Below are 10,995 nucleotides of genomic sequence, written 5' to 3' on the forward strand. Positions count from 1 at the left end.
AAACAGTGGCACAATCATACCATGTAATACTACTCGGCAATAAAAAGTAGGAACTATTGATATGCAACAACTTGGATTGTTTTCAAAGGGCATTATGCTGAATAGGAAATAAAGCCAGTATCAAAAGGTTATATATTATATGATTCTATTTATGTAACATTCTTGAAATGACACAATTATAGAGACTGAGAAGAAATTAATGGTTGTTAAGGGTTAGGGATATTGGAGTTGGGAGAGTGGTGACTATAAATGAGTAATATGAGACAGTTCTTTGTGATAATGGAATATTTCTATATCTTGATTGTGGTATTAGGTATGGGAATCTAAATGTGATAAAATGACACAGAACTATACATGCACATTGTACCAATATCACTTTACTGATTCTAATATTGTACTGTAGTTATGTTAAAATGTAAGCATTGCCAGAAATGTACACAGGACTGGACCTCTCCTTACTATCATTCCAACTTTGAGTGAATCTCTAATTATTTCATAATAAAACTTTAAAAAATAAACCTAGTGTGGATTTAAAAAAAAAATTAGCTGGGCGTGGTGGTGCACGCCTGTAATCCCAGCTACTCAGGAGGCTGAGATAGGAGAACTGCCTGAACCCAGGAGGCAGAGGTTGCAGTGAGCTGAGATCACACCACCGTACTCCCACCTAAGCGACAGAGCGAGACTCCGTCTCAAAAAAAAAAAAAAAAAGAATGTCTTAATATCTGCTTACCTTAATTCAGACCCATGATACCTTAATGAAAGTAAAATATTTTAAACATGAAATTAGAGTGATGAGAATGAAGTCAAATAAATTACAAAAATATTACTACCAATTCTTCACTAAGAAATTAAATAATGAATAGACTTTTCCTCTTAGAAAGCCGATTAGATTTTGGACACCAAGACGCTACTTGCCTGTAGACCTACACATGAGGAAGGGAAACAGCAGTAGATGTGATTCCTGGGATAGCCAACCAGAACATCCAAGAAGGCTTGACTCACTCACACTTCCCCTTGCCAGATGTTTCTACATGCTAGCTGGCTTGGAAACTTCTAGACAATCATTGGCAATCATTTTTATACCATATACATTTAGCTAAATTGGTACTTTTATAAGTTTAGAATGCTCCAGTCAAGCTATCAGCCATTTTTTCATATCCATAAACTGCTATTCCAAATAATTTTGCCTCTAAAAAATATATATTGCAATGTCAAAAAATTAAAGCAGAATACTAAGTTGAAGCCTTTTTTAGTCATATGCACTGCCTTTTATATGTTGGCTGAAAATGTAAATGTAACATACAGTGGAAGGAATGGTAACATTAAGGGAATAGTATTGGTATTTATTGTTGGTCATTTGCTAGGGCCTGCTACCAACATCTTTGAGATACAGGTTCTGGAATTTACTGGTATAATATTACAAAGATATTAAAAGGAAAAAGATGATTCTCCAAGTTCTGATCAAATCAGCAGAGAGATGTGATGAACAGAAGCAGGAACTCTTCTTCTTTTAATAGGTTTAGGAGTTTGAATTCAAATATACATTTGGTTAACTTTCACAGTTCCTATGATGGTTAGGATTTTTGCATGTGAGTTACTACACATGCATTTATTTAGCGTCTACACATGCATATGTGTATGAATGCATGGTCATGTTATACTTTCTCCAGTACACGTTAGGTTTGGGTGTGGGCTTGTCCAATGTGTTCAAATACCTTAAAAGGTAATTTTCACTGCTCACTGTCCTGTTCCTATCAAACACATCACTTATTTTATATATTACTAGATGCGGGGTTTTCTTTGCATGGTTTAATTTTCCAACTCGTGTAATTTATAGTAAATCGTTTCTTCTGGTCTTTTCATGCAGTTTGTATGCTTTTCCCTCATATATCTCATTACATAATATTTCTTTTAAAAATCTTAAACTGTTACAGTGCCTAGGTAATAATAAAAGTGATTGTATTTTTTTGTTTTCATAAAACAAACTTAATAAAGTCAACATAAAAAATTTTGAAAAGTATTTTTAACTATTAGTAATGCAACTAGTTTTGCACCCAGAAAGTGTGATTTTTGTTAAAGTGGTATGCTAACAAACTACCGTCATGTCTCTTCTGAATGTGACACTACTATCTTGAGTAAAAATAATACTAGCAGCTTACTTTATTATAATCTAACACATAAAATAACACTTCAGATGCATAATAAGCACTATTCTTTTTTTCTTATTAACAAACAATTCTTTGTACAGTGGTTTTGTACTAATCATGAGGCAAGTAAAGTCTCTGAAAATAGTATACAAACAAGAGATTTTAAATCAAAACTGTTTATTGTAAAAAAAACCTTGAAAATTGTTTTTTAAAAAAGAAACATTGATTTCACAAGTCTTCAGGTTGTTTATAGACATAGCTATAGACAACATCTCAGTTTCATACAGAACTCATTCAATCATATAAAAATAAACACAAATTTACATTGACTCATCAACTACACAATTTAAAAAGGCACTTGGAAGGGGTATTGTATTATTGCATTTGTGGTATGCATTTGAAATAGTTTAAGTACATTAATGAATTCGTAAGAATCCTCTTTTGCACTTATTCCCATCTTTAATTAATTTTCAAAAATTATTAAAATGTTTTAAAATAGTAAGACAATGGAGCATGTGCCAGGAATGTTCAAAGCTAATCTTTCCCTCCTCCCCCAAGGCACATACTGTTAATTGGCAAAAACAAAACAAAACAAAAATACTTTTAATACATTCTCCTGTGTTTTGTTCTTGTTATTTTTTCCCTCTCTTTTAAAAATATACTTTAAAGCACTACAGGTAATCAAAAAAAGGCTGTAGTTCAACAATGGCAACCAGACATCCGACATGTGATAGAGTAAACTTGGAATACTTTTTAAGGCACCTGAGTTCGCGTCTGGCAGATCTCTTCCTATGGGAAATCCTATTACAGACTCTATTACAAAGCAATACTGTTCTTTTCAGTTGAAATGATTTGGCAGCAATGTAAATCTTTGCATTTTTTTAGGAAGAAAAGATGCAATGTGCTTTTCATTTTATCTTTGAAGAGAAAGGTTACTGTCTTTTATTCTCTCAATCTAGCCATCAGCAAATATATAGTAGTTTTAAACTTCACATGGAAAGGATTATCTTTAAACACACGAATTCCATGCTCTTGCAGCTCTCTGTGTGTGTGTGTGTGTGTGTGTGTGTGTGTGCATATGTGTGTGTGTCTATACATATTATTTGGTCGGTCAGCACAGGAGAAAATGCCTTTGGACTTTATTTGTCATTTGGCTTCGGAGTGAAGAAATGCATTCTGTTTGAGTAAACATTGATTGCGTCACTCAGTGTGCTACACAGCAGCCAGATTCCTCATGTTTGTGCAGGAGAGACATTCTGGAGAAGGTTTTGGAGCAGTTTTTGCACTGGTATTTCTTTACATCAGAATGGGTCTGCAGATGAGCCCTCAGGTTTGACCTGTCTGCAAATGCTCTGTTGCAGTGAGGGCAAGAAAAAGGCTTCTCCCCTGGGGGTGGAGTGGGAGAAAAAAAGAAAGACAGTCAGTGTTTTTAGAGGAAACATAAAGTTAAATAATGTTAACAAAAGTCAATCACATTTTGCCTAAATAATGAGAAGTAGCAAAACCTGATTAAAATCCCTCATAATAGACACTTTTAAAAATACCTGACTTTTTAAGATAAATTTGAATATTGCATTTAAAAATTGTATACAGAATATTGTTACTGCTGCCAATCATGCAGAAATAATTTACGTAGTTCTTGGACTTTCACTTCTTAAAGCTTTCTGCTTCAGCAGGTGCAGCTAATGTTGAGCACCTCCCAACATTTCTCAATATTTCCCCTTTTCCCTCTTTCTGTAGTATGATTAAGGCAGTCTAAGTGCCATGATACCCTCCAGAATAATTCTGTGATAGGAATAACAAATTAAGCAGCAAAAAATCCCCAAACAAAGCAAGAGAGGCAAAGTAAATTTAGTTTCAACTATCCAAGTCACCCACGGGTGACAGATACCAGAGCAAGAATGTAACTAACAGAAACTGTAGGAAAAGCCTTCATCTATTAACCAAATCAATTGATTAAGATAGCAACATTTGTATTTGCTGATTACTGGGGGCAGTTTCACAGAACACACATTCAAGCACATCTTTCCTGATTTTCTAACTGATCTTTGAGACCAAACCTTCTGAATCTACTTTCCAAAGTCTACATGCTGTTTGCAGTCCCTGGAGCAGAGGTTGTTAGCAAGAAATGGAGCACTTTGTGCCCTAACAACTTTTTGAGTAGTCAGGAAGTAGCTATCAATGACTGTCCACCATTAAAAGCACTATGTCACAACTTCATGCAAATCCAATAGCCAGCCCAGGGCTTCATTGTATCTCAGAGTAACGTTTCTGCCTATGGTTTTTCTCTTACCCGTATGAGTTCTAATGTGTCCTTGAAGCAACCAGGGTCTGGAAAACGCCTTGCCGCAGATCTTGCAAACACAAGGTAATGTGTGGGTCCGAATATGCATCTTCAGGGCGCCCAGGCTCACATATTCCTTGTCACAGTATTTACAGCTGAAAGATTTTCTAGACTGGGCATCGCAGTGCAGCTGCTTATGTTTGGCCAGCCCAGAAAAAGTTGAATAGGTCTTATTGCATAAATTGCACTGAAACTTTTCAGCTTCAATGGCATGGGGGTCTGAAAGCTTGGACTGTAGTCTTTCCTCTTCATCACTAATGGGGCTTTCTGAGCCACTGTGGTCCTTGGAGGAAGTGTCAGATGGAGGAGGGGGACTCACTCGCCCCAAAGATGAGGAGTATCCGGAAAGAGGAGAGAGGCCATTGGGTAGCTGGGCGTGGAATGGAGCTGCCGTAGTCCACACAGTGATGGGGCTGTATGCTCCTGAGCTGAGGATCTCTGGTTGTGGTATGACAGGCATGGAGTAACTCTCATAGAGATACGGGGAAATAATCACTGGGAAACAAAAGGGAGGGAGAGAAGATTAAGGCAAAAATAACTAAAAATAAATCCACACGCAAGCATACACACACTGGAAAGATATTTAGCAACACACACGTGATTTTCTTAGAAGGAAGATAGACCCATTTAGGAGGGCATACACACTGGTAAAATGTTTCATTTCCACCCTGGCACCTACGGAGTTACTGTACTTAATGCACACATAGGCTGACAGCTGCACGGAGCTATAGGTGCTCTGAAGTCAGACAGTGCAGCCAAGCCAGTGCCTTCGCCGTCCCCACTGAGGAAGGAGAGCCTCAACATTGTTTTTAAACATACAGAAAAGTTGTTTTCCATGTTATGTATGGGCTATTTTGGTGTATTACGACCGTGAGAACAAAGATATGCCTGAATCAAGCCGCCTTCTAAAGGAAAGGAGACTTAGTGCATGAAAAACGCAGTAATTCAACCCTTATGTTGCTCATCTTTCACATACTCATTATGCATGTATACACAGGCTTTAGCAAACGAAGCTGCGAGATTTGAATGAAATGTTCCTTGTTAGTCAAGAATTTAAAAAGTTTTGAATTAAAACGCACCCTAAATGATCAAAAGAATGTAAGCTCCCTTTCAGGACACTGTTTAAAAGGAAAACAGTTGAATCTTTGGCTCTTTTGTAATGGTATTTGAAGGGTAATACGTAGATTCATATTTGCAAAGCTCTAGATAAGTAGTTCTAGATATATTTTTCTCTTTTTACCTGTATGTGTGTCCAGTTCGCTGTAGTTTGGCTTTTTGGAGGCGTTGAAATGCTTCTTGACCAGGAAGGAGCGCGGCATCTTGCCAGCGGGTCTGGCGGGCGCCCGGCGCGGATAACGGTCCGGCGGGAGGACACGGCGGTCCCTACAGCATCGCGGCGGGCCAGGCTCGGGCAGGGGCCGTGCTCAGGTGCGGCAGGCGGACGGGCCGGCGCCTCTGAAGTCGCCCGGCTCCTTTACGAACTGAGCCCGTTTTGGCTGGGAGGGTTTTTTTTTCCTCTCTTTTGCAAGAAAGATCCAATCACAGCTGAGAGGTTCAGATTTCAGCTCCTCCCTCTGGGACAGCTGTGAACAGAGGAAGAATCTGTTGTCAGACTAAATTATTCTGGTTCAAAATGGGCTGTTTTTCGAGATTTCAGTGGAGAGGAAAAAAAACAGTGTTTAAGTATTTTCAAGAGAGGTAACCTCGCTTGGTGAGCCCCGCCCGCGATCCACGCTCTCTGGGAGCTAGGAGGGGCGCAGGAGCCGGGGTCTCTGCCCTGCCCGCCTGGCTTCCAGATGTGGTGCAGCGCCAGCGCGCGGGGACACAGTGTCCGCCAGGGGAAGGAAGGGCCGCCCTGCACCACACCAGGCCAGCCTCTGGTGTTAATGAGAGCCTATATTTGGAAGTGGCATCTGGAGAGGTTTGCCTTGCACAAGGACCAAATAATTACCTCTTGGCTTTTGAAAAAGGAAGGGGGAAGCGGGAAGACAAAGGCGCCTGTGAGCGCGGAGGACGCTCTCCTGGGACTCTGGCCTGGAGAGGGACTGCAGCCTTGCTTGCGGCGAGGGCGCTGCGCTACTCAGGGCTTCCGCGAAGCCAGGGGCAGCGCGGCCGCGTGCAAATTAAGTAATCATGTCACCGTGTTAGCTATGGTGGCTTGAAAGAAATGCTTTATAGCCCTCTAAAGGCAAGCTGATCGGAAGAACTGGAAGACTGCAAAGATAAAAAGGAACTCTGGCAGAGAAGGGGGGCAAGAGGTAAACCGTCATTTGGAACCACGGGACATTCTCTCACACTTTTGACAAGAGATCTTATCTTTTCATGTACTACAGTGCATTTTTATGGGAAAAAGGGTGTATGGGTCTTTAGAGACAATTATTTTTATTTCAAATATTCCCCTGCTTTTATTTGGTGCTATTTTCATCAGTATAAAGTCATTAAAATCCATCTCAGTATCTGCCAGTTTCCTGTATAATGCTAAAAAAGAAATGGAAGGATATTCTTATGAGTATCGATTGATTAAAGTTTTAAGAACCCAGTCTAGTAACTGCAAAAACACCTTTGTTTTGTATATGGTCTTCAATCTAAAAATACTTTCAGGTGGTTTATTTTAAATATAAAATTTCAAGCATATTTTAAAGCATCTCTGTCCGTTGCAGACTTTTATCCCTACCTTTTGCTAAAAGAATAAAGAAAGAACAAATTCACATGACGATCACCCTACTCTTGTTTCTAACAGGTGCTGGAGGAAAAAAGCGAAAAAGAAAATAACAGTGGTGATGTCAAGACTTGTCAGAGAAAACTGCATTGTCAGGCTGCATAACTTCTTAATCTTGGAATGAGAAAACAAGAGTGTATGTGTGTTTGGGGGGTGAGGTGGGGCACTCACAGATTTCCTAAGCTAATTTCAATGATTATTCTTATTTCTTCCAACAGTCACTAATTTAAATGTCAAACAGAGAAAATAATTCAAAGGAATCCTTATGCTAAGGGAACTGTACTTGCAGGAGAGAGGAAAATATGAATACATATTCGATTTCTCCACACACAAACTGGAACCTGGAGTAAAAGCCAGAGGCAGTTTTCTGAGCTTGCTACTCTATGTGAGAGTTTGTTCGGATGTAGGCACCTGGGTTTATGAGATCAGGAGTCCTCCTTGCTTTTCACTCCATTTCCCACAAAACACACACTTCTGTTACAGATATAGCACAGTTGAGAAAACACATATCGCCATGGCTATTATTTCCTTGTTTCACTCTACACATCTATTCACAACAAAGAAGAGTGTTAGACAATGTTTTGGTATTTATTTGCTGGGAGTTATAACACAAGATAATGTACTAAAATATGTATTCAAAAATCCATTTACAACGTTTAATAATAAATAATTCACTACGCATGAAAAAAGCTTACATTTGGATCACAGAGGCATAATCCAACCCAGCCCCATCAGCAGGTATCGGAGGGTGCACTGCACAGATCGGCGTCGGGAAGTGCGGCCACACCTACAGTGAGGAGCGGATGGGGCTCGGGTTTGTGCATGGGGCATGTCATTACACAGATCCGCGTGCTAGCGAGTAACACGTATGCCCGTGTGAGGTCTGGGCCGCTGTCAGAGCAGGGCGAGTCTGCGCGCTGATGGCGTGAGTCAGACGAAACAGGTGCTCTGCTCAGACACAGCGGAGGGCATGCGGCGCCAGCACCATGTGGTAAAAACGCAAGCAGGGAAGTCAAGGCCACACCCAAAGGCCAGCTGCTGGGACTCTGCTAAGACAAGACAGAGGTTTCCTCTCCTTCTGCCAGCCAGAGGGCTCATCTGGAGGGGTTGGCTTTGGTCGTTGAGAAAAAGACTTTCTCTTGCCCAGGGACAGAAATCTTTGTGGAGGCAACTGCACCAGATTTTAAAGCTTTCATTCTGGAATCCAATAGAAGTCAAATCAATGACTGAGGGGGAAAAATGGAACAAGCAAACCCAAGTGAGTTTGCTAATCCAAGGATTCAGTCCTAGGTTGGTGAGAAATTGGTGCTCCATAATTAGGCTGATTGGGTTTATCAGCCTAATTTATTTCATAACTATTAAATAAATGGTGCTTGTTCTTAGAGCCACGTGGACACAGCTCAGCCAGGGTGAAGCTGGTGGGCATGGGTAAGACAAAAGGAAGGCACAAGCTCTGCTCTTAGGTTCTTGAGAGTTTAATGTAGTGTAGTGAGAAAAGAGGAACTCTGGAGGCCATAGTGAGGCTTAAAAAATAATCCTTCCTAGGCTTGAGCCACACTGGGGAGACTCCATGGCATGGGTTGTGTGGGTTGCCTGGCACCCCAGACACCCGTATAATCTAATTCCTTAATTGCCATGATGTGATTTGATGTGACGTACCTGACAGGCTCTCATTTCCTCTGTTTTCTGAAGAAGCTGACCAAGATAACTTGTGGAAAACTTTGTAAGTTAAAGGTCTGGGCCAGCCTTCCCCACAGGCTCCCTGGATGGGTGGGGTTTCTCCTGGAGCCAGTCTTTTTCATGAAAGACACATTCTTGCCCTGCCAAGTAGGGGAATAAATTAGATCCGTGAGGTTTGGGAATGCACCTTGGGTTTCTTTACTTTGCATGGAGATTTGTACACATTTAGGTATTTAGGTGTGTAAAAAGCAGTGCAAGTATTGACTACCATGTTTAGGAAATGGAGTAGTAAATCTAGCACCAGAAGAAACCAGGGTGTGGCAGAGGCTGAAAAATCCCATTTTATGCTGTGTCCTATCTCCTAAAATGAAAGGCATGTCTTTCTAATTTTGGTGTGTGGTATGCTCACTCTGGAGGGGGTTCATATCTCCTCAATTCATATGCATATTCATATCCCTTGAAAAATATGAAGTGATGAAATAGCATGAGTTTAGCTGTGATATCTGGAGAATATTATAATACATTACTAATTTTAAAAATCGATTTACATAGAAACAAAGCATTTATTAAATATAACTTTGAAGTTTGAATGACAAAGGTGGGATGCCATTTTGTGGGTTTTTAACACACACATATCTGTATGTAAAAGGATTTAGGAAGAAATATTCCTAAATTTCCTTTTGGAAAATTGTCAGAGCGGGCATGGGATTCTGCTTATATATTCTGAGCTCCACAATAAGGAGAACCTCTTTTCTCAGAGGGAATGGATGGCACTCGCCTATGCACTCCACATATGTAAGTATATGTGCTCGGTGATGTCAACAGGGCCAAATATGAGCATGAATGCGCCTTTGTGTGAGCACTCACATGTCTGAATGTTGGGAAAAGTAATAGTAGCCAAAAATGGTGTCAGGATGTCCCTCTACTGTTTAGGAGTTTCCATTATTTCCTGTGTGTTCCCAGTGTCATGTTCAGCAGGCCAATAGCCACTAGGCATCTGCGTCTGTCTGGAGTTAGTGCTAATGCCAATAGCTCAATAAGTACCATCACATATGATCAGTAAATATTTAAGATCACTTCAAATAGAAAACCCTTAACTTGGGAACAGCATTTTAATGAAATCTGCTTTCTGCCAAGTCACTTGTGTTCAGACTCTTATTCCTAGTTATGTTTGTATGATCTCATTTCCCTTTGGGTGGATAGAATATGGTTAAGTGTATCATGAAAAGTAAGAGATATTCATCTCTTCAGTGTTCTGTGTGTACCTTGTGGAAAGTGTTGATGATATTATCTGTAAGATGAATAAGAAAGACTAGGAGTGTTGAATTTGTGTGTATTTAAAGCGACTGCTCAGGGATATGTGGTTGCAAAGAGACATCTATTGGTCAGCTTCAGAAGACTCATTGTTTTCTTTTTCTTTCTTTCCTTTTCCGTAACTTTTTAACAAGGTCTGCCACCTTGTGGAAAATGGGTGGATTTGACTCAACCCTGAGAACATCAACCTGACCTTGTTTTGTAATTGCCCCAATTTCAGATGGACATTATATAAATTTGTTGAACTTATTAATGTACTCATAATTCAAAGTGACACATTTGTATTTGTAGAAATATGCACAACATTTACACAACAAATTATGTTGATTTTATAAGATAGGCGAGAAAGGAAAATGTTATGACATCATCAGTCTGCAGTCAAGAAGGAAGTAGGCAGAAACCGCTAGCGTTACACTGGAGGCAAGTGAGCAACCTTCTGGACTCTTTTTTATGTTTGCATGATAACCTACAAGGTAGAGGAATGTTAAAAATGGGAAACCAAGCCTGAGCCCAGTTTCCAGGGCATTCAGAATGATTTCTTCTTAGTCTGTCTGCCTCCAAGGCTATGTACTTCGTTGCTGGAATCTGCTATCCCATTTGGTTTGCTTAAAGGACACTCAGTGCCCAACAGTGTGTGGCATTATGGGTAGTGATAAGAGATGCTATTCTTCATGATTAATATGATTGTCTGGCTACTATGCTAAGCACTTCACATGCATTATTTTAATGCACGCCTCCAAGGTAGCTTATTTTGCAAGGTAGAAGTTATCCCTACTTACAGATGAAGAAAT

At 40.0% G+C, this 10,995-nt stretch overlaps 1 protein-coding gene across 2 annotated transcripts; it reads right to left on the reverse strand.

The window, feature by feature from the left end:
- Window positions 1-2,307: 2,307 nt before the first annotated feature.
- Window positions 2,308-6,528, reverse strand: SNAI2 (snail family transcriptional repressor 2). Of its 2 annotated transcripts, none has more exons than XM_063668767.1 (4): window positions 6,443-6,528; window positions 5,732-6,074; window positions 4,441-4,986; window positions 2,308-3,533 (listed from the first exon to the last, which is right to left on the reverse strand). In XM_063668767.1, the coding sequence occupies exons 2-4, from the start codon at window positions 5,808-5,810 to the stop codon at window positions 3,352-3,354; spliced, it is 807 nt and encodes a 268-aa protein (XP_063524837.1). In that variant the 5' UTR covers window positions 5,811-6,074; window positions 6,443-6,528; the 3' UTR covers window positions 2,308-3,351. The 2 variants fall into 2 exon arrangements, with proteins under 2 accessions (XP_063524837.1, XP_063524838.1); XM_063668768.1 differs by lacking the exon at window positions 6,443-6,528 and adding an exon at window positions 6,195-6,420.
- Window positions 6,529-10,995: the final 4,467 nt, after the last annotated feature.

The sequence above is a fragment of the Pongo pygmaeus genome, chromosome 7 (assembly GCF_028885625.2).
Source record: "Pongo pygmaeus isolate AG05252 chromosome 7, NHGRI_mPonPyg2-v2.0_pri, whole genome shotgun sequence".
Lineage (NCBI taxonomy): Eukaryota > Metazoa > Chordata > Mammalia > Primates > Hominidae > Pongo > Pongo pygmaeus.

Bases quoted from the DNA above. Each gene is read 5' to 3' on its own strand.
- SNAI2 (XM_063668767.1), bottom strand. From the start codon at position 5,810: ATGCCGCGCTCCTTCCTGGTCAAGAAGCATTTCAACGCCTCCAAAAAG. The intron at 4,987-5,731 runs GTAAAAAGAGAA...TTTGTTTCCCAG, and splicing joins CGAACTGGACACACATACAG to TGATTATTTCCCCGTATCTC. The intron at 3,534-4,440 runs GTAAGAGAAAAA...CTCCACCCCCAG, and splicing joins ACACATTAGAACTCATACGG to GGGAGAAGCCTTTTTCTTGC.